Below are 23,188 nucleotides of genomic sequence, written 5' to 3' on the forward strand. Positions count from 1 at the left end.
GCCAGCCTGCCCTTCAAAGGCTTGATACTCATGCTCTCTTCCTCCAATGAGACTTCGCTTCTCAAAGTGCCCACAGGCTCCCCAAATAGCGCCACCAACTGGTGACCAAGTAGTGTTGAGACACTATGAGGGCATTTCACATCCAAACCATAATAAAGGCACAAAGTCCGTGAAGACCTTTGACCCAGAGAGCATCTGAGGACCACAGAGCTGTGGAAACGCAGCCTCGCTGGGATTAGTTACCGTTGCTTCCATATCAGTCCCCGAATATTGGCTGAACCAAGGTCATGTAATTCACCTCATCGTGGATGAAGTGAATAAGAATCCCCAAGGGGTGGTCGGTCTTCATTCTCCAGAACTGATTACAATGCCCAGTGTATTCTGGACCTTACCGCCCTGGGTGTGTAAGAGTGACAATGAGTCACGTGAATTAAAACAGCTAGGAGTCCTGTCTCTGGGTCTTAGAACTTGAGATGGACTCCTGGACGTATGCACCCCAAAGTCTCTCTGCAAACTCTGCCTTCCAGGAAGCTCTCAGAGCACCCAGGCTTGAGTCTGAGCACACGTCATACTCCGAACGGTTCCAGCAGGGGAAAAAGAAGGCAGGGCACGGAGTGGTACAGTTAACGAAGTCACAAGGTTGAACCACGAGTCGCAAATCCTCCATATCCACACACTCAAGTGTAATCAGCCTCTTCTAATTACAGGGGAATACTGGGCCTCGGGGAAGAGAGTGCCCTCATCCTTGTGATCGCAGTGAGGTCCAGGAGCGAGTGGGTTTGGCTGAGTCACTGCAGACTGAAAGACCCCCCACACACCACCTGACGGCCACATGCTCCAGCTAGCCCCAGCTGTAGACGTGAGTAAACACAGCCCGGAAGGGCCTGGGGTGCAGGCGCTGGCCTCTGCCCTTGGAGTTTCTGGGGGCACAGATTAGCTCTACCAGTGGCTGAGGGATCCTAGGACAGGCCTCAGAGCAGTCTCAACTCTAAGCCGTCTTTGGAAAAGCTCCAGTTTCACATTCTTTGGGTTTCAGTACAGCGCAGGAAAATTTAAAGTCAGTTTGATCCCATGGTTTCATTTGAATGATCTTTAGCCTTGGAAAGCCGTCGGTGGCACACTCATGTTTGTATGCAATCATGCTCACCTGGGGTGACCTCAGTAATGAAGTGGTCTAAGTGGTAAGCCGGTAGCCATGATTCTGCAAACCGTGGTACGTATAGACCTTAAGATGCTGTGTGGCCTTGAGGGAAAACAATATGGCAAGGAAAGATTAATGACCTGGAATTTTGCCCAGTAAGTAGGAAAAAGTATTTATTGTTAGAATGATCCAACTCTTTTAAAACTATTTTCTCCCACACATGTAGATGAAAAATGGGAGGAGACAGAATGCTCGGTGACCAGGTGCTTAATCTCTGGATTTTTGGTTCCTAAGTTCTTTTCCTGTGTGTGTGTGAGTGTGTGTGTGTGTGTGTGTGTGTGTGTGTGTGTGTGTGTGTGTGTGTGTTTCCCCTCATAGAAATCCATTTTGTAACACTCTCAATTTCTGCTTGGACCGCCTGCTGTGGACTAGCCGGCCGGCTAGCAGCACACCTACAGAGAGCCCGGGGACACAGAGACACGTCTGTGAACTGAATGTTGAGCAACTCCAGGCCTGGAGGCTGTCCCACATGAGAATGGAGTGGGGGTTTTACATTTTATTTCTTTTGAGGAGGAGGCTGACCCTGAAGAATGATGCCTCTGTGGGTGGCTTCTTAGATTCTCCATGCACGTGGCCTCCAGCCTGACTCCTGTAGTTCTGGCTGGCTGACAGCAAGCTTGCCAAAGCAGCCGGCTCTCCATCATTCGATGATGACTCCATGGCATCTGGGTAGTCTGTTAGACAACACCTGACCCGGCTGGCAGAGCCAGAGAAGGTCTGAACCTGTCTTCCACGTGGTTGAGTGTTTGATTCTCCAGCAGGGGGCGCTATTTTGGGAGGCTCTGGAGCCTTGAGAGGATAGAGTGGAGTGGGAGGAAGTGAGTCTTTAGGAGTGGGCCTTTGAGTTTGGTCCCTGGGTGCCAGGCCTGTCCTGTCCTCTCTGGTCCATGAGATGATGTGTGAGCCTCAACCACATACCCACACTGGACTCCGCTGTGCCCTATCAAAGGATGAGCCAAGCTTACTGGGGAATGTCCTGTGTAGGCGTCCTGGGTAACATTAGCGATCAACTTGACCCAGCCTAGAGTCATCTTCAAGAGGAACTGCCTAGATCAGATTGGCCTGCAGGCATGTCTGTGAGACAGTGTTTGTCACTAATTGCTGCAGGCAGGCCCAGCCCAGTGGGGCCAAGGCATTCCCTGGGCAGGTGGTCCTAGTCTTCGTAAGAAAGCCAGCGAAGGGTGACTGCCAATGAGCCAGCAAGAAGTCTTCCTCCAAGGTTTCTGCTCCAGGTTCTTCTGGAGTTCCTGCCCTGAGGTCTCTGGACTGTGATGGCTAAGGTGAAGCAACTCCCTCTATTCCCTGAGTTGCTTTAGCTGTGTTTTATCATAGCAACAGGAAGGAGACCACGACAGCAGGGGAAAACCCTCTTTCTATAGCAGACTTGGGAGATGAAAGCAGTCCTTGCCATGCCCCTCCCCCACGGCCCATCCTGGAAAGGGGACAGGTTGTTTGTGGGAGGAAGGAAGAACATAGACATCCACAATCCCTTTAACCAGAACCAAGGGTCAGAGACAGCTGATCTCAACCTTCCCATCTGCTCAGAGATGGGATGATGCTGCCTCCTGCTTCCACTGAGCAGCAGATGCTGACGGTGGCCCAGAGCCCCGCGTCAGCATGAAGGCAGTCTGGAGCATTTTAACTCTCAGAGAACAAATTGCAGTGTGCAATCGAGGTGATCGCTCTCGTTCACACAAGAGAAATCAAACCCCGTCATCAGTTTCCTTGAATGTCAACTTCATATCTGGGGCCCTAGTGGGGTACAGAGAAGGCTGCACGGACTTGAACAGTCCTTGCCCTCAAAACCTTGACGCTTTGTAGGGAATACCGAGAAGGGTTGGATTGTGCTGGGTGATGGCTGCTGTGAAGGGAACCCCGGGTGGGAAAAGGCAGGGAATGAGAGTCGAGGTTTGATGTGGAGTAGCAAGGGGCTCTTCCTGTGCTGAGCGCTGGGGTTTACTTGTGTGTTAGGGATTGGCAAGACCGTGGAGAGTTGCAGGTGACCGATTGGGATGTGACTGCCGTAACTGAGGCAGTTGTGGCTAGACTAGGCTTGCAACGGTGAGGATGTAGGGAGTGATTTCAGAGGGAGAGCCACAAGGGGACCAGCCGCTGTATTGGCTGTGGGATGAGACAGCACATGGCAGCTTCCAGGTCACAAGTGGAAGACCGAAGCTGCTCTCGGGGATGAGGGAGAATGGGGCGGGAGGCCGTGGCGGTTGGCGCTGGGTCTGCAGTTGCCCCTCACTGCTGGGGTGCTTACAAAGTCAGTAGAAAACTGACTTAGCGGATACACGGGGGAGGGAGGCAGGCCCCACGGCTCTCGGTCAGATTGTCCATCACTTACTGCATGTGTGTTTCTGTCTAAAGACACTTTGTTTAGTATGCATTGTTGATTTATCGCCACTGCGGCTCATGCCTGAAGGAGGTGTGCCCGGTAGATAACGTATTTTCTTGAGCTTAGGGACATGAAGCAGCACGTCGGTTCAGTGTCTAGGGAGCGCTTTAGACAGCGAAGCCACCAACCAGCAGCACGAGAGTGTGCTAAGTACAAATGGAGTCAGCGTGGGAGGAGGCTTCCATGACGACAGCTAGCGGCAGCATTAAGGCGGGACGCTGCCCGTCAGAACCACGGCCCGGACGCACAGGCCAAACGGTGCAAATGTCCTGGCAGCCCCGTGCGTGTCTGAAGATGATTATGAGACTGTCATGGGTCTCGGTTTAGGGTCACAAATGCATGGTAGTGAGCAGGCAAGTTTGCAAATGTGGAATGCATGAGTAATGGGGAATTGCTGGATTCAGACGTGAGAGCCGTTGAACTGTGCGTGTGGAGGTTTGAAAATAGAACGGGGTCCAGGGGAGTTCTGGGGGTTTTGATTTGGCGATTATGGCCGCGCGCCTTGATCTCTGTGTATAACTAAGGCGTGGCATCTCAGGAGTTCAAAACAAAACATAATAATATAAAATGTAAAACAATGGAAAGGGAAGGAGGACCTCCGGGATGGGCTCCGGGGATGGGCTTCGGAATGTTCCAGCAAAGGAGACAGACACAGCGAATGGTGGGAGAGAGAAATGGGCCAAGAGAGTTGATTCAAGAATGAAGGGGGAAAAAAAAATCAAAAAAAGACAGAAGAATGAAGGGCCTGAGTAGGTCAAATGTTGTTGTAGAATCTAACGGGGGTCAGGATCTACGTTTCAGTGAGGTAGCATGGGCTTGGTGGTGATGACAGAGCTCAAGGTCTGACTGAAGTTATGAAGGTACAAATGCAAGCTTTTCAGGTACGTGGATGTAAAGGAGAGACAAATAGTAAGGTGCAAACAGAAAGAATAGGGAGGCAGCTCAATGGCCGCCATTCAAGCATGAGGGTCGGAGTTTGGAGCCACAGGACCCATGCGCATGCTGGGTGGGTGTGGTGGCCAGTATGGACCTCCAGTTTTGGGAGACTGGGATAGGGGGTGGGGGGCATCTGGAGCAGGCTGGGTACCAATAGTACCCATGCAGTACTCAACTTGTTAGGGAACAGACCCACAGGTCCACAGTCAGAGAGGGAGCTAGAAGGCGGTCTTCCTCGACTGTGGTAACTGCTTCAAGTTTGCATCAGGTGCATGCTGGGAGTATTCTCGCTCATCTGTGGACAGGGCCAACCGAGTGAGGTTTGTGACTTCACAGCTGTCACTTGAGAATGCAATCGACCCACACCCAGGATGCATTGCCTGGTACCCGCCTGTCACTCAGTCCCTCAGCCAGGCTAGAAGCTAAGGGGGGGGGGTGTGAAAGCCAGATTATCTGCTGTCTTGGAAACATCACACTCTGCCCACAGAGATGCTGGGGAGAAAAGCTGAGCTGTGGTTGGAGAGAAAGCTGTAAGGCAGGGTAATTGCTAATACCTCTGCTTCGGAAGAAGACCACGCGATCGCCTCTGTAGCACGTGGGAATGGAATTCATTCCTTAGGGTCATTCCAAATCAAGAATTTAATTACTCTTCCCATAAGCCTCTGTTCCCCTTCGGATCCCAGGTGCAAGATTTCTGAGGGAACAGTTCAGCTTTGCCCACCTACAGAGTGTGCAGCCTTCCCTTGGACCTGCCTACAGGGGCTCAATAAATCACTTGTTGTTAAACAGAGCAATGTATTCCCCTGACTCCCACATTGTCCCCTTGCTTTATTTTAAAATATATCAACTAACTTACCACCAGTGCGATTGCTCGGACTGTCCCTGACACATCCAGCTTTAATAGCTCAATGAAAATGTCGTAGGAAGACGGGGTGGGGTGGGGTGGGGGTGGCAGGGAGTGCTGGCAGTGTAGACGGCTGGCTTAAAATGTGTGCCACGAGGCCACCGGCTCAGAAGGGATTCCGGAAGCAGACTCGGTCGGCGGTTTGGGAAGTAGATTGGACAGCATGGAAATCATCTCTCTTTTACACATACCTTTCCAAAGCATCCAACCCCATGCTTTTTGCTGTTGTTTTAGTTTTACTTTTGGTGCTGAATTGAATACAGGGCCTTTCACACGCCAAGCTGGTGGAGAGAAATCCCTAGCCCTGTTTTTCTGTTTATTTGTTTTGCTCTTTAAGACAATCTTGCTGTGACTCCTTGGTAGACCTGGCATTCACGATACCACTCAGACTGTCCTCAGACGTCCTGAAATACCCGTCCCAGCCTCACTTTGGGGATGACCGGCCCATGTCACCACACCAAGCTTGATCCTTTCCCCTCAGGGAACCTACCCACTCTCCCAAATTCTTTTACACCAAGTGTCAACTCTCTGGCTAGTGTCTTCTTTTGTTTTGAAACAGGGTCTCTATAGAACACTAGCTGGCCTGCAACATGCTGTGTAGCCTTGAATTCAGGGAGATCCCCTGCATCTGCCTCCTGGGTGCTAGGATTAAATGTGAACACTAGTACGGGGGCTCTGACTGGTGTCTCTGATTTTCCACAGAGACCTTTGTTCTGGAAAGTATTCCTGTCACTGGATTAGGAATTCTGGAGTTGAGGGTGGGACATCCTGTCTATTCTTCACAGTGAGAGTCTATGCTATTGAGCCATCAGCCCTGGCTTTGGTAGGTCTGCAGATAGAGAGGACAGAGTCTCTGTGAAGGAAACAGTAGCAGCAGGCGGTGGCTGAGTCTTCAGCTATGCACTAACCATGTGGTACATAAATGTCTGGGCTCATGGAGATTCCTTGTCTTTAAAGCAGCGTGTCCTGTAGCGCCCACTTTTAGGGTTTCCAGGGTAGTTACGGTGAGTGACGCTGTTAGTCCAAACTCTTGCAGCTCAGTGAAATCTTGGCCCTAAGGGAAGTCAGGGTGCATTGTGATGGCTGTTTCTCCACCTGCCGAGCTCGCTCACACAGCTTAGTCTGTGACTCAGTGTGGCCCCTCTGCTGGCATATGTCAGAACCATCTGACGTTGACAATACTGAGGCAGGACATAGTCTGCCTCTGCGGTCACAGGCTCTATGTGACTACTCCTCCCAGGTCACAGGCTCCCCAGTCCAGAATGTTCTCTGCCTGGAAATGGATGCTTACCATCTCTCCCAAGGGTAGGTTCTGTGATAGCTAGCATCGATGTCACCTGGAAGACAGACTCCTGGGCACACCTGTGAGGGTTTCTAGACTGGGTGGGAATTGAGGCGGGTGGAAGACCCACTCAACTGTGAGTGACACAGTTCCAGAGTCAGTTTCTCCTATTGGTTAATGCATAAAGCACCGTCGGCCAATAGGGCAGCAAGATAGGCAGGACTAGGAGAGGTGGAGGATTCTGGGAAACATAGGACAGGGTCCCGATGTGATCTTGGGAGGAGAGGACACCTGAGTCTGGCATTCTCGGTAAGATAAGACCATGTGGAAATACATATGTTAGTAATTCTGGGTTAATAATTTAGATAGAGCTATCCAATAAGAAGCTCTAGACACTGGCCAACAGCATTATAATTAATTCAGTGTTTCCATGTATTGTTTGGGGCCGACGCTGCTGTGGGACCAGGCTGGCAGGGAAGTGCACGTAACGCACGCCTCCCTGCCAAGTCTTCCCACGCATGATAGGTCAACACCCTCAAAGAGTGAGAACAAGCAGACGACCCTTGCTTCCGTGTTACAGCCGTGAGGAGAGTGGCTGGAATACAATCTTGATGTGGTGTTCAAAACTCTCCCCCCTCCCCAGTAAAGTCCAGAATTCTGCCTTATCAGTGTTGCATAGTGCACCCCTGATTCTTCAGCAGGACATCCCTGCTCTGGAACAAGGCAAGGTATCCTCCTCAGAAGGACCTTTGTGTGTGGACTAATCATCTTGTACCTTAAAACCCGACTGGGTATGAAGAAACCACAGACACATGACCAGGAAAGCTGGGGCCAGGCAGGTTGTACTCTGATGGAGTTTATTATGCACAGCGTGGGGGGGGGGGTGGCTGACTGGCAGTGGGTGTCTTCAAGCAGGAGCCTCAGGCTACAAATTTCCGGGAGAAAGAAGCTTCAGTCGTTAATTTTTTTTTTTTTTTTTTTTTTGCACTCATTGGTACATGGTTTGTAAATATTCATATTTGCACACACTGTTAACGTTCACACTTGGACCAGAGGATAGAAGCTATGGTGTCTCTCTCCTGCGGCCCTCCCCACCACGGGAGAGGCCAGGGCATGGCAAGAGTCTTGTGGGGGTGGAGAGGTTTGTGCTGCAACCCTCGCTGGCCTGAAAATCACTGTGTAGACCAAGCAGCTTCAGACTCAGATTTAGCAGCTTCTGCTTCCTGAGGGCTGGAATTAAAGGTGTGCCCGGCTGCACAGTACTTCCAGGAAGGCCTGGCCTAGTGTGCACAGAGGCCATGCCTACTGCTGCTGGTTGCGCTGGGATGCGAGTCCTCTGTGAACTTCTCTCTGACCAGTACATTTTCTCTGCCCCAGAATCCGTGTCTTGCCATAACACCACCTGGCTTCATAGCTGTCCCCAAATCTGTACCTCTTTGAAGTTACAAAGTTCTTGTAAAAGATTCCAATATTCTACTACTGCTTCTGACGTTTCCATCCCATGATTCCTCCCCTCTATCCAAATATGATGTGAGGCACAAAACTGGTGCCCATGCTAGCTGGTTTTACGGCAAGTTGCCACAAGCCAGAAACAGCTTCAATTGAGAAAATGCCACCGTAATTGGGGCTGCAGGCAAACCTGTAGGCATTTTATTAATTAGTGATTGATGGGGGCGGGCCCAGCCCATTGTGGGTGGTGCCATCCCTGGTCTGGTGGTCCTGGGTGCTATAAGAAAGCAGGTTGAGCAAGCCAGTAAGCAGTACCCTTGCGACGGCCTCTGCATCAGCTCCTGCCTCCGGGTCCTTGTGCTGAGTTCCTGCCCTGACTGCTTTTGTGCTGAGTTGTTATATGGAACCGTGAGCACAAGAAACGCTTCCCTTCCTACATGGTGTCTCATCACAGTGATAGTAACCCTAACTAGGACGGGAAAGACGGGGTACCGCTGTGACAGGACTGACCGTGTTGTTTTGGGGGAGTATTGTGCAATGTGAGGCTGGAAAAGTCACGGAGTGTTCAAAGCTCAGCGAACTGGCTGTTCTGAGAGTCTGGACGATACGATGTTGAGAGGAACCCAGAGCATGGGGAGACCTGGCCCATGAAGTAGCAGAGGGACTCTCTCCGGGCTGTTTTCCATCCTGTGGTTCTGATCAGCTGGCGCTGAGAATGGGCTGTGATTGCCCAGAGACTGACCCCACTGAAGCAAAGCCCTCGTACAAATGATGCTGGTTGGCTGGAGCTGAGAAATTAATGGTGATTAAGAATACCCCTGCCTTACTGAGACGGAATCTTCTGGGGAGGGTTTTCTGGGAGAGAGTACACAGAAGGGTGTGTTCCAAAGGGCAGCCAAGCTTGTACGTCACGCTGACACCTGAATTTGGGAGCGTAAGAGTCACCCAGGTGGTGCTGGTTTTGAAGGCAATGAAGGGTCGGGAAAAGCAGCTGAAGCCGGACACGTGAGGGGCCACGAGAGGCCGTGGGAGGTGCAGCTTCAGGAGCAGCTGAAAACCAGGACTGGAGAGGTCACGGTGAGGTCCCGGCGTGGCACCATCAAGGGAGCCCGAGAGAGGCTGTTGGTGCAAGTGCAGCCCAGCGGCAGCAGAAATCCCAGCATTTTGGAGATGCCAGGACCATCGGAGACCACCAGAAATGGGGGAAGCTCACCCCAGAGCCCAGGAAACAAACTGCGCTACAGAGGGCAGAGCCAGGGAACTCAAGCCCTTTGGAGGAGCCCAGAAAACTGTGAGTCAACCCCAGACATGGGGTGTTACGTTATTTACACTATCGGAGTTTGTTTTTGCTTCGATCTGACTGTGTTTGTGCCCTGGCTCCTCCCTGAATTAAGAAATCATTAAACTTATTTTCATATAGGAGCCTGTCTAGGGTTGAAAGATGTTATATTTTAAAAGACTTTTGATTTCAAAAGATACTGACTCTTTAGGTGTTTGAGATTTCCCAAAAGACAGAGTGGGACTTTTCAGTTTGTAAATTTTTATTTATTTATTTATTTTTGTATTTCGATGTCTTTATTAACGTGTGAGCTTGGGGATAAACACGAAAGGTAAGGGTGTGGCTTAACAGTTCCGAGTTTGTGTGTCAGGCTGACGATAGGTCACTTTATGTCAAGTTGATACGAGTTAGAGTCTTTGGGAAGGAGAGACCATCGACTGGGAAGTGCCTCCACAAGCTAGGGCATTTTCTTAGCTAGTGGTTGGTGGAGGAGGGCCCAGCCCATTGTGGCGGTGTTGCCCCTGGGACGGTGGTCCTGGCTTCTATAATACATCAAGTTGAGCAATCCTCCACGATGCCTGCCTCCAGGCTCCTGTCCAACTTGAGCTCCTGCCCCCCCCCTGCTTTTGATGATGAGCTGTTATATTGAAGGTGAAATAACCCCTTCCCCCAATCATCACTGACCATTAGCCAATATAACCCAGCACGATCACTGTTCTCCAAATAGCGCTTTATTTCTCCCCCTCTCCCTCCCGGTTGTTTTGGAGTTGGCTCCCATTCTCCGTATATCGTCCACTTAATATTTTTGTTTAACTTGAGGAAATGACAATTAATGGAGCAGTTCAGACAGTGGTGTGTCTGAACAATCAGAGAGACTTAAGACCTTCCCAGAATCAGCATCACCCCCTGGTTGTGGCCACCTTGAGGCTGATACACAGAAGTGGTCCAAGGTCTGTCAGTGAGTGCAGTGATAAGATTATACATACAAGGTGTAAATATGATCAGCACCAACTCCTTGTAAATGCGGAGTGTTTATCAGTTACATGAATCTGGGTGTGTGTCCACACACTGGACAGCTCAACTCTCTGAAGTTGAGAGAGAAAAGGGACACATGGTAACGTCTGTTGAGATTGTTAAGTGAAGTGTCTGTGCATTGTGTCTTGAAACCCAAAAACCGGGAGCCTGTGGGTGAGTTTACATTCGTGATGGTAATGTGTGCTCACCTGAGATGTCTGAGTTTAGATTTGTAACCCTTACTGTAGCTCAAGTCTGTGGTCTACTGCACAGCGGAGGCATTGGCAAGGCCTTCTGCAACCTTCTCTCTATCCCTGGATGGCGTACCCACCACGGGAAGACTGACTGGCTTCTAAGTGTGTCGGAAATTGGACTCCTTATACTACTACCCCCTGCTCCTGTTAAGAGGTTCCATTCAGGGCCACCGCCCAATTGTCCTAGATTAGGGCTGTCTTGGTGGAAAACCATTTCCCTCATTTCTGTGCTCCCATTGCCATGTGCCTGGTGTCCTACATTCAGCGTCTAGAATGCCAAACTGTAGAGTCGTGTACCATTTCCACATTGTTCTAGAGGTTCTGGGAGTCAGGTGAAGCTGTAAGGTTTTTATTCAGTGTGTGGAGATACCCGGTACCCAGTGGTTACACCCACGGAGCTCTTCCAGGCAAGAGGTAGAACTGTCTTATCAAGTACCAGAGGCCTCAACTTCCTGTTTAAGCAGAGTGCGTGCATGCGTGCGTGTGTGTGCGTGTGTGTGTGTGTGTGTGTGTGTGTTGGGGAAGGTGTGCACAGGCAAGCTGTGGTGTGTAAGTGGAGGTCAGAGAATGCCTTCCTTCCAGCAGTTACTTCTTGCCTTTCCTCCAGTTGGCCCCAGGTATTGAACTCAGATCATCAGGCTCCCTGGCAAGTACTTTACCTGGTGAGCCATCGCACTGGCCGCCACTAACTTCCCATTAAAGCTCACACAACTCAGAGTTATGGCGGCGTATCTGAAAACATAGCTGCAAGCGTGTGTAACTGGTAACCATGGCTGAAGCGAATCAGGTCTACGGACTGTTGCCTGATGGCCAGTCGTTGCCTAATTGTGACAAGATGGGTCTTGTTTCCCTTCACCTCTGCTTCCTTGGTTCCCAGAGGTCAAGACAGCCAGCCCGAGGGGGTGGGGGAAGGAAGAAGTTCACGCTGGAATGGGTGGGATTGGAATAGGGTCCTTGCTGAGATGCGGCAGCCACCTCTCTTTCAGATGGGTGCAGTACATGTTCTAGAATTAAGGACAAACTGAAGGGAGAGCCAAAGTTTTCTCTAGCTCTGCTGTCTAACCTGTTCCTAAGGTAATCTGTTCTGGAAGGAGACTATTTCAGGTGTCACCCAAGGTGCAGTTGGAAAGCGCCGGATGCTTTTATTCTGTGTTTTGCCTGCATATATGTCTACTATTTATGTGTCTGGTGTAGGGGAAGGCCAGAGGGAGGGCATCGGGTGATCAGGAAGTGGAATTACAGGTGTGTGTAACTGATCCCAAATCCTCTAGAAGAGCAGCCAGTGCTCTCCACAGCTTGGCCCATCGTTCCTCCCCTAGAAAGCTCAGTAATAATAGTGTTCTTGGTTTTAACCATGATGTTAGTTGCGTGTGGCTATGCCAGTCTGCTTTCCTAATGCATGCTATATACTATTTACTCTGTAGTTACCGTGTGTTTCAAAACAGGAAGCAGACATACAAGATTCTGGCAAGCCACTACGTCAGAGCCCTCTTCACCTGAGGCTCCTTGCTCTTGACTTGGGAGCTTTCCACTTGTGGCTTCTCCTGTAGACTCTCTTTATAGTTTGTCCTGGACCTCCCCAGCTTTACTCTCATTCACTGTGTTAGCCTCTTCCGGTTGGCCTCCATGCCTTACTGATGCTTACACCAGCTATTTCTAATTCTGACTTTTGTGCAGTCCAGACATCCATACTAACACGCCCCCCCCCCCACGTCTCTAAAGCAGATAGAACCCTTTTACTCCCAGGTAAACCGACCTTCTGTTCCTCGCTCTTCTTCCCACTGTAGAATTGTCCTCTCTGTCTAACGGACAGCTGGCCACTGAGGAAAAAGGAAAAAGAAACATTCTGGATTCTCCCCGTTTCCCCCACTCAGCTAGTGATGTGCAGCTCTCTTGTTTGGAGCACCCACAGGACCATCCTCTCCTTCCACTATTGGAGCCCACCAGCCCACAAGCTGGCCCCTCCCCTGTCTTGCTCAGGGTTCCTGGATCTAACAAATACTAAATAAATGCTGAAATGAATGAAGACATAGGCATGGGAGGAGAGGCTATTTAAAAAAAAAAAAATGTCAATGCCTGTGTGATTGGTGCGTGAACTCCCCTACCCCACATTTCTCCAGCTGAGCTCTCAGAGCCGACCCTTGCCTTTCTGGGAGGCCCATCAGGGTGGGGCACTTACTCTGCCTGTTTTCTGAAGTCAGTGTTGCCCTCCCATCCATCATGTTAGCCCGACATCCTTCCCTCTGCTGTTTGGTTCTTCTATGCGGCTGTTTGGTTCTTCTATGCGGCTGTTTGGTTCTTCATGTCAGACAATGAAACCAACATTGTTCAGGAGAAGGCGGCCACGGGTGTCTCACCCTGGCCCCATCTTCAGTAAAACCGCTCACCTACATGCAATTTTGCAGAATTAGAATTTCATCCTTGAAAATCTTCTCTTTGGTGTGGACAGAAGTTTCACGCACAGTTATCTACAGCACTGAAGGTAATAGGAACCTTGGCTATGGTGTTCATTCATAAGCACTCCCATGACCCCATGAAAATATAAATGATGGTGTGCCGGCTCACTTTTAGAATATGCTAGCTGTATTTAAGACATTGCAACTTTTATTTTCTTTTAAAATATTACTAAGCTGGAATCTGTAAAATACTAGAAAACAAAGACAATATGGTGTAGTTGTTTCACGACGAGTATCGGTGTTGTGCACTCTGCTGGGAAGTGTGTGCTTTTGTAAGATCAAATCCCATAGCCACCGAAGGCAAGAACTCACTCTGATCAATTTGAGTGCTTGATCATCAGCGAAGTAGCACTACTTGCCAGGGACTAGGAGATGTGGCCTTGTTGGAGTAGGGAAGTATAGTGATAGAGATTTCAAATGCCCGAGCCAGGCACACCATCTCTGTGTTTCTGCTGCGTGTTCTGTGTTGCTGCTGCATGTGGATCCAGATGTAGGACTCCTGGCTCCTTTCCCAGCACGGTGTCTGCCTGCCTCTCTGCCACCACACTTCCCGCCGTGCAGATGATGGACTGAACATCGGAAGCTGCGAGCCAGTCCTAATCCAATGCTTCCCTTTAAGAGAATTGCTGTGGTGGTCACGGTGTCTCTTCACAGCAGTAGAACCATGACTAAGACAGTTACCTAGGCTGGGTTTTGAAACCATAACAAGCTAAAGCATGATATAATTTCTTCAATAACAACAAAATACGAAAGAGAAAAGCCCTTGCATTTCCACACTCAGTGCATGAAAACTGATTTCCATTCTTGTTTAGAACCCTATGGCCTTTAGGCTGGTTTGTCTCTGGTTGACGTGGTAGTCAGGAACTGGAATGTATAGGACTTTCTGCTGCCATAACTTGTTCATTTCACCTGTAACCCTTCGGTCAGAATTAGCCAAGTTGCATGCTGGGAGTTGAGTGGTATTACTGTATTCGCTTCCTTTCCAGTTGCTGTGATTATTGCATTGTCAGAGCTACTTAGAGGAGGGAGTGCTTGCTGTCACAGTTCCAGGTTCTAAGCCATCATGGCAGGGAAGTCACAGCGGTTAGGACTTGAGGAAGTGGGTCGTACCACGTCCATAAGCAGGAACAGAGCAATGATTGCATGCATGCTTTCTGCTCTCACAGCCTAGGGAATGGTTCCACCCACAGCAGACCTTTCCATGTCAATAAATGCAACCAAGGAAACCCCCTTAGACATGCCCTGCCAACCTCATCTAGACATTCCTTCGTTGAGACTAAGCATCAGCCATTGTTAGTGGACATGAAGTCCAGCAGAGTGATGGTGTGAATTTATGTGAATTTAGCTAACACTTGACAGAATCTTCTTGTTTGTATGGTTGCGTATGTTATGTTTACAGAAGATATTTTCATGAGGTTTGGGTAATGGATGGCATGAAGGCCACTTAGGAGGTGGCAGCTGATACAGTGAATGGCTTACCCTGTTCTCTTAGCTCACATGCTGGCCCTCGGCTCTCCAGCCCTTAGTGGACGACCTCCTTTAACTCTCTCTAGTCCTGGGCTGGAAAAAATGTGCAATTCTACAGAGAGGGTGTTAGCTTCATTTTCTTATCAACTACACTCCCCCCAGTTTGCCGTCCTGGTATGTAGCTTGCCCTGGTATGTAGCTTGCCCTGAATCTCCTCTGCTCCAGACCCAGGCTTTGTGGCCATCTGCCAGCCTCACTGACTGACAGCAGCTTCAGACCCCATGTCAGAGGCAGACATGGCAGCCTGCTCCAAAGGCTGTCACCCTCCTCCTCATACTAGCTATGATGTCCAACCCCTACAGTAAATCTCTCAGGCCATGAGATCCATAGTTATTTTGATTCTCTGGTGAAATAATAATTGATATACATATATATATATATATATAAAATCTCCAGGCCTTATTTTACAGTCTGACACTCAACCAATGTTATGGCATATAAAGCAGAGAAGATGAGATCATAAACCTTTGACTTACATTGAAAGTAGTGAAAAAAAAGTTCGCATATAAAAAGGAGCTACAATTGTCCAAAATGAAGATTATAATAATAATAATAATATAATAATAATAATAATACAAATCCAGCGGCAGGTGTTAGAGCAGAAATCAGCTTCAGTAGCTGTCTCTGTTGTGAATAAGTTCAGTGAGCAATCCTGGATGAAGGTGCTGGACCAGAGCAATCCTCACTCGTGAGGCTTCTAAGCTGGATTCGCCTGAGGACCACGGAGACAGATCCTGTTAGGTGCAGTGGGGCACACCCTTAATTCTAGCCCTCCGGAAGCAGATGCTGCTGGATCTGAGTGAGTTTCAGGCCCCCCCCCCACCAAAAGCAAAACAAAACAACAAAGCCCACCAGAGGGTTTCAGTAAAGCCTGCTCTGGTCATGGTTGTCTGCCACAGAATCTTGCCACGCTGTGGCCTCTCCAGTGGAGGGGAGGGCAGCAGGAGAGGCTGTCATGTAGCTTCTGCCTGAGGGTTATTTTCTGAACACAAGCCCCTCTGAGACTTCCTCAAAACACGCTGTTGAGCAGGCAAAGGCTGTGGCCTGGAGCTTGGCCGGATGTCCCTCTCCATGCAGCCCTACTGTGGGTACCACTCACTGGACGAGGAACTCTCCCTTCCCATCTCCCACCCCCCACCCCTCCCCCAGCCCCCTTTTCTCTGACTGGAGCAAATGGAAGCAGGGCTTGCCACACTGCTTCCAGGAACTGGACAACACAGCAGAGAAACCTATTCATAGATTCCACGTGATTCACACCACCCGAGTGGACTTCAGTCGGCAGGAGGCTGAGTTTTGTTCTGGGGCAGTGGCTCTCAGCCTTCCTAAGGCTGCGGCCAGCCCTTTAATGCAGTTCCTCATGGTGTGGTGTCCCCCAAACTATAAAATCATTTCCCTTGCTATTCCATAACTGTAATTTTGCTGCTGTTATAAATCATGATGCAAATATCTGATTTGAGGGATGGTCTCAGAAGACCCCTGTGGAAAGGTCAATTGACTCCCAAAGGGGTCACAGCCCACAGTTTGAGAACCACTGATCTAAGAAGGCCAGAGATTCCAAGATGACCAAAGGGTCTGAGTCCACAGGGTGCTTCTGGGAGCCTAAAGTGTAGATACAGTAACGTGTCAGCAACATGACAAGAAATGAATAAGGCACACATCAGATGCAAATTCATTTTATTAATATTAACTAATAAGTTATCCTGCCCCCAACAGTATGTTAAAATCACCCCTTTAAAAGATAAGACAGACATTCTCTCTGGCTAGAGGAAAGAGAATAATTTGGCAAAGTGAGTATTGGCAGTCATTTCACAAACGGCTCAGATCTGTGGAAAATCTCCACAGAGGTGACCGAGAGCTGTCTGTAGAGCTCTGTCACACACGCACGCACACACTCAGTCTGTTTGATTTTAGGGAGTCATAGAAACCCTTACTGCAGAGATGGTAGCAGATGAGTAAGTAAAGGGCCTTGGGTAGCCTCCAGCATTTTCTGAAATATGGAATTGGCTGTCAAATAGACAGCTTAGCATGGCGCACATTGCTACCCGCCCTTGCTCAGGGGAAGAGCCTCAGATGTGCACAGCTCTGCCAGCTCTTTGCCCGGCTCCCACAGCCATCTGTGTGTGGGCTTAAGACGCCCACCCCCTCTGGTGCTAACTGTACTGCATCTTGCTTGTTTGGAAGGGATCTCCAGGACAGAATATTGTGATAAAGCTGTAAAACAGCTGCCAGTGGTATGCTGTCTTCTGCTTACTCCTCCACACAGTGTGGCTGTCTGCTTGCTTAAGGTCTCTCAGTTGTGAAGTCATCAATCCTACGCATTGTTTTCCTACCCAAGCTCCCTGAAGGTAAGCTCTTCTTGCTGCGTTCCCGCTAGATGGCATGCTGGGAGTGAAATCCCATCTTTAGTCTTCATCACCAACTCCCAGGCCTCCCTATTCACACTCAGTCCCAGGGATGGAGTCACACCACATTAGTCTGTAATTAAATGGCAGTCACAGGGGAAAGAAAATGGCAGGTTGAGGAAAATAAGCCCTTTTCTAACTTAACTTTCTAGAGGGTAGAAAATACTGTCTTTGCACGCACACCGCTGGTCAATATTATCTCTAGACAGTGCAAGATCTCTACTCCCAAATGATTATTTTAATTTAGAAGGTATCTTTCATTGAACTCTTTAGCCTCAGAATGGTACACACAGGGGAGCAAACCCTTCTGTAAATTAAACGTATTATTCAGAGGGAGCTGCGACTTTTAATCAATATGGATTTTAATAACCTAAATATTGAAAAAAAACCTAGCACAGAAGCCAGAGGTGACTGCATTTTTAATATTGCTATATACATAAGAGAATACCGAGTATGCTCAACTTCAAACAATCCAGTTACGTTAAGAAACACACATGACAAATGTAAACTCTCACCAGACATCAAATTTCCTTTTTTAATATCTTTATGAATTCTATGTCCTAGAAAAGTGCCCTTTGTCTCATTTGCTTTTTTTTAAATATAAATTTTGTTTTATAATCTTTAATCGAGAAGGGGAAAGAAAAATGCAGCTGAAAAGAAGTCACATAGCGAGAGTCTCATCAGGGGAAAACCTCTCTTGGCTATTCCCACAGGAGGAATACGCGAGCTGCCGCCACGGCTTGGGCGTTGGGTCAGACGTACCCCACAGCAGTCCCCACCCCTTTCAAAAAGATTGACCAGTCTTTTTTTTTTTTTTTTATCGAAGGCTGTCACAGCATTGATGGCCTTGGGTTTTTAAAGATGGCTGCCTTAGTCTAAGTTTGTCGACGTCATTAGAAGAGAGTTTGTCATTATAAAGTTTTAGCAAAGAATTAAGGTAACTGCAGCAGATCCCTGGCAAGGGTCAGGCTAAGTGGGGCATGCATGGTCCTGTCTAAGGACATGTCATAATTTAGTACGGTCTTAGCGTGTGCCGCTTGGGTAAATTTAGTGCACCTCACTAGACCCCAAGGCTCGACCTACTAGGCTTCCCATCTGCAGAGTCTATATAGACCCAGGACTTTACTTATTAGGAGCCAACAGCTGGAGCTGTCTTGAAACACCCTAAAGCGTTAAACGTTGTTGTAACAGACCCCGTGTGACCCTCGGTGGCTGAGAGTTTGAAGAGTCTGGAGACCCTGAGGGTCCATCTGAAGGGCCCGGCTCAGAATGTAGTGTCATGGCTGCTGGCCCTTCGCCACACAGCCGTTTTCACGCTTATGCCTCAAACAGTCTCCAAAAATAATCTATCCACCCAGGTTATTCTCTCCCTCGAGAAATTCTGGTCAAAAGATTCAACATGGAAACTGTTTGGGGGAAGGAACTATTGCCATTGAAAGTCTGCACATTCTTGTATATTCAATATATTTCTTAGATTTCCCTCCCATGGCTACGGGGATAGCAAACACTCAGGTCCTCAAGCACCACAGATACAAATCAACTTGCTTTTTCACTCCATGCTTACAAAAGGCAAAACCACCAGAGGAAGTTTCTCAGTGTTTTCTGCCACCTTTTGAGTGTTTCCTTTATTAATAGCAGTATTTAATTTAATAGCATCAACTCTCAAAGCTGTTTCCTCTTTCATGATCTGAGCATTCCCGTGACTTTAAGCCAGTTCTATGAAAACTCCCTTTGGTGCAGCTGTGCACAGAGTCTGGGAGAAAGTTACGTTTTCAATGTGTGGGGTGTGAACTCCAACGCACCAAGTGTGTAGAGCTCCGAGCCCGTCATGTTTCATGTCATGTAGAAGCTGTCCAGTTACACGTAATGTTCGGAAGCTTAATGAGTTCTTTTTTCTTTCTTAGTCAGACTCGGCCACCAGCGTGTGGCTTCTTGACTCTGACCTGTGTGCCATAATTTGAAGAAACAAAACCCAACCAGACCTCAGGCTGCCGTGAGAATGTGAGACAAGGCCGGGGCATAGCGATTGAGCAGGGGGGAGGTCTGCTGCTCTCCACCCTCTCTCAGCCTGGTTGTTTCCTGCTGCTCAGAGAGTCTGTGTGCCCTGTGCTGTTTTTGAGCCTGAGTCTTCTCAAGCATGAAAACACAGTTAGGGATTGTTCTGGGAGCTAAATGGCTCAGCATCTCGGCACTTGGCTGTTTTTAGCTTTTCAACAATAGCCACTGTTTGCTCCCTCCATCTCCGTCCGTCCTTCGGCGATGGGGCAGGCATGTGATGACAGGCTGGTCGGCGGCGTGCCCCCGTGGTGTCAGTGTGGTGGCATGTGATGGTTCGCATGGGGTGTGTTTGATCCCAGGAAGCCCAGCCTCTGCTTGCTCTTCCTTTGTTCAGTCATCTGGGGAGAGAGGGCTGTGTTCAGCTGCGCTTCCTTCACCCCTCCTCCCCCACCCCAGGAACCCAGTGTGGGCTTCCACGCAGAATATGTTCACCACAAGAGCTTTTGCTTTTAAAAAGTAAATTACCAGAAACAGAAGTGAGAAGAAAGACCATGCTTTTGTGGGGAACAGATCACTGTTGCTGGAACCATTTAATAGCTACCAAGGGGCCTGGTGATAGTATGTTTTATGGCTGCTAGGGATGTCTGACATATGATAGATAAATGGGCTGATCAGGACCTTAGAGCCGCAGCTATTAGCAAATGCCCGCCTTTCCAAGGAACTTGGAAATCCAAAGCCAGGCGGGAAATGAGATCCTTCACCAAGAGCGAATGGGTCCGTCCCTGTCTTTGCACAGGAGAGGTGGGGATGGGGGTCCCTGCTTGTCGAGAAGCCCAGACACAGCACAGTTGGGGAGTTCCCTTTTCCCTGGAGCCTCTGGGTCCCCTCGCTCACAGTGGCAGATGGCTCCAGCCCCCACGCACTGACCTGTTCCTTCAGCTCCGCCAACTGCCCAGAGAGCTGCCTCACTAGGCCCATGGTGGATTCCAGTTTCTCCTGCAGGTTCCGGATCTCATTTTGTTCACTGTCGCCTTCGTTGCTGACAAGTGACATGGCTCGCATCCGAGGAAACCAGTCCAAATTCTTCTCCTAAAGGAAAAGAAATACAGGGGCCAGGCAGTGAGTGTGGGCAGGAGCCAGAGGCAGCAAAGAATGTTTCTGGTTATTTATTGTTATTGGAATTTAAACCAGGGTCCTACCACTCTGGAAGCAGAGGCAGGAACTGGCTGGTATGGGCTAATTTCAGGCCAGCCTGGGCTACAAAGCAGGACTGTCTCAAACAAAACCTCAATATCTCTCAGCATATACACCAAAGACCCTTGTGTGGCCAGGGGTAGGAAGAGGTAGGATTGGTCCTCACAGACTGGGGAGGACCTCGGCAATGCCTTCTTCCAGGTTCCCAGGAGGTCCTGGATGAAGCAGCCTGTAGGTGTTCAGAGATCCTGATGGCGGGTGGGGTCTGAGTGCAGGCATGAACTGTCCCTGAGTAGGAGGTTGGGAGGAGGTTTCAGTTCCAGCCGCCCATGCCTGGTTCCTGCCCAGGTTCTCTGCTAAGTAAGGTTCTGTACCCGTTAGGTGGCCTCTAGCTCCATGTGGGAGGGGAAGGATGTGGCCTGGGGTCATACTGTCTGTTCCCTTTGGAAGCATTGTTACACTGTTGTGACTGCTCCAGATGGCAATAGCTGGTGCCACTTCTGCTATTTTCTGGGCAGCACGTGTGTGTGTGTGTGTGTGTGTGTGTGTGTGTGTGTGTGTGTGTGTTTTCCCTCCAGAGTCTCAAAAAACTCTAAGTGGTGAACACCATAGAGTCAGTGTAAAGCATGGTAAATAAGAATCTGGGAATGAATGACAGGCTGATAATGTTTATTCAGGGAGAAATCACTTACACCAGAAACAGATGACCTCTGGATGCTCTGTCTCCAATCAGGAAATAAGAGCGAGCTGGGGTCTGGGACCCCAGACCTAGTCCCCACAGGTCATGCCAGCATCTGTCCCCATGCCCCAATGGGCATGGTCAGTGCAACAGGTGTGGGCAGGGTGGACATCTCACTGTAATCAGTGTGTGTAACTTAGCATGTAATGTGTCCCTCACCTCCAGAAGATTAATTACCCATGTCAGATCTGGGAACTGGAAGTCTTTGTACCACAGAACATGGGGGTGTATCCCCACCTACGGGCCTGCTTCTGAATACAATACCTTCTTGCTTTCAACTCCTCCCCTCACAGCTAAGTCCAGAGAAAACTGACTGGGGCTCCCAACCCCAGGGCCATCAGAGCCCTCTCTTTCCCCAAAGTGCAGTGAGGAGATGTTTGTACTGCCTTTCCCATCTTGACCTTACTGGTCCGTGGCAGGAAAAGCAATCGAGAGGGTAATCAATTTCTCTGAATTTCAGTGGGACTGGTTCATTCAGTACTCTGTACACATCTACAGTCAGGTATTCAGGGATCAAAGCTGTGTGTGTGTGTATGTGTGTGTGTGGGTCAGGGGATCAAACTCAGATCTTCAGCTTTGCCCTGATAGGTAGTTTTGCACTGAAGCTGGGGGTGATGGATATTGCACTGCTATGTGAATGACCTTTTTACTGCCACGGTGGAGAGAGTAACATCCAAATCTTCCTCTTTCTGCAGCAGTGATTCTTAGGGTGAATCCCAGAGTCCCAGCTAATCATTGGGGTCCCTCAGTTGCCTTTGGGTAGTCAGAGCCAGCCAACAGCTGAGGTGAATGTACAAGAGTGATATCCACACCAACCGTTGCAGGAGAGCTTGGCTGGAAAACTGCCCTTTGCTTGGAGGCTAAAGGTGATTGTTTCTTCATGTCTGAGTCCCAGCATGCACTAGCTCTCTATCAGGGGTAGGAAACAGGTGGCTGCCAGAGGAGACGGAACAGAGAGGGAGCTCAGGGCATCAAAATAAAGGCGGATGGCGCCATTGTTCTTTGTGTCTGAGAACAATGTATGCCATTTCAGGGAAAGGGGTGCACTGAGACTATTACAGAGATAATACATTCAAAGATGAGTATGTTATATGATGAATCTAGTCAGGTAAAGAGTAGAGCAGGAACCACAAGAGGGTCAGAAGAGACATTGAGGCAGGGTGGGCATAAAAGAGGATACTGGGCACATGTGACTTGAAAGAAAGGGAGTTCCCCAGGGGCAGAAGTGTTGGGGTGCGTCAGTGACACAGGTCCCATGAGCCCAGGAGACACAGCAATAAGGGAGGGAAGGTGAAGATGTCCTCAGCAGACTGCTGTGTTTGTGACACCATCTCTCCAGAAAGGCTCCTGCAGGCACCCAGCTGCCGGCCTTTGAGGAAACAATGGCCGCTCTCTCTCTGTGGGAGCTGCCTGGGCCACGGGACTCATTCTCCACTCTGTGTCTGCATTAGTCCCTTTGTCCACTCACTGCTTTCATAATTCCCGCTTGTGACTCCTGGGCCCGTGCTAGGCACTGGGAGACAATGGTAAGCAACACCCAGCCGGGGCCTCTCACTTCCTACCCTGACTTCCATTCTCTCTTTACCCCCTTTGGGCGATCAGAAATGGGTATATGTGGATAGGCAATTTTCCAATGTTTAAGAAATGCTGAGATCCCTTGTCCCCCATCTCTAGGCGGGGAGTCTAGGCTCTCACCTCCAACTCCACCCCTCTGCTGCACCTGGCCTCTTCTCTAGGCAGCACTAGGTTTATACTACCCATGACCCTAAGCCTTCCCCTGTCCCAAGTAGCGTCACCATGGCCACATAGGCAAGTCCTGCAATGTAGGGCTCTGCGCGGACCCCCGAGGCACCTTGAGCAAGCCTTAAGAAGCTGTTGGCCAGAACTCCTTGCCCCAGAGTTGTTACTGGTACTCCTCCTGTTTTGATAACGCACACCTCATGGGGAGGAGCTAAGCCCTGTCCATCCCCTCAATAAACAGCATACAGTGTTCGGCATTCGGACATTGCCACTGAAGGAATGGCCCGCTGTCTTGTCTCTTTATTTCAATCTCTAGGCCTTTGCCCAATTCGTGGAACAGAGCTTAGCGGGGGCGCTACAAGTGGAGGTCCCATCCAGATCGGGAAAGAAAGAATCACCTAAGAGATTGCCCTCA

General features: G+C 49.4%; 1 protein-coding gene across 1 annotated transcript in view; it reads right to left on the reverse strand.

Annotated features, from left to right (window-relative positions):
* Positions 1-16,368: 16,368 nt before the first annotated feature.
* The window catches only part of Itpr2 (inositol 1,4,5-trisphosphate receptor type 2), a 356,230-nt gene continuing 349,410 nt past the window's right edge, over positions 16,369-23,188 (reverse strand). The window contains exons 56-57 of the mRNA XM_051173394.1: positions 20,028-20,189; positions 16,369-19,498 (exon numbers count right to left, since the gene is read on the reverse strand). Coding sequence (XP_051029351.1) covers positions 19,412-19,498; positions 20,028-20,189 — 249 coding nt within the window. The 3' untranslated portion in view covers positions 16,369-19,411. The remainder of the gene's footprint in view (positions 19,499-20,027; positions 20,190-23,188) is intronic.

The sequence above is a fragment of the Phodopus roborovskii genome, unplaced genomic scaffold (assembly GCF_943737965.1).
Source record: "Phodopus roborovskii unplaced genomic scaffold, PHOROB, whole genome shotgun sequence".
NCBI classification, from domain to species: Eukaryota; Metazoa; Chordata; class Mammalia; order Rodentia; family Cricetidae; genus Phodopus; species Phodopus roborovskii.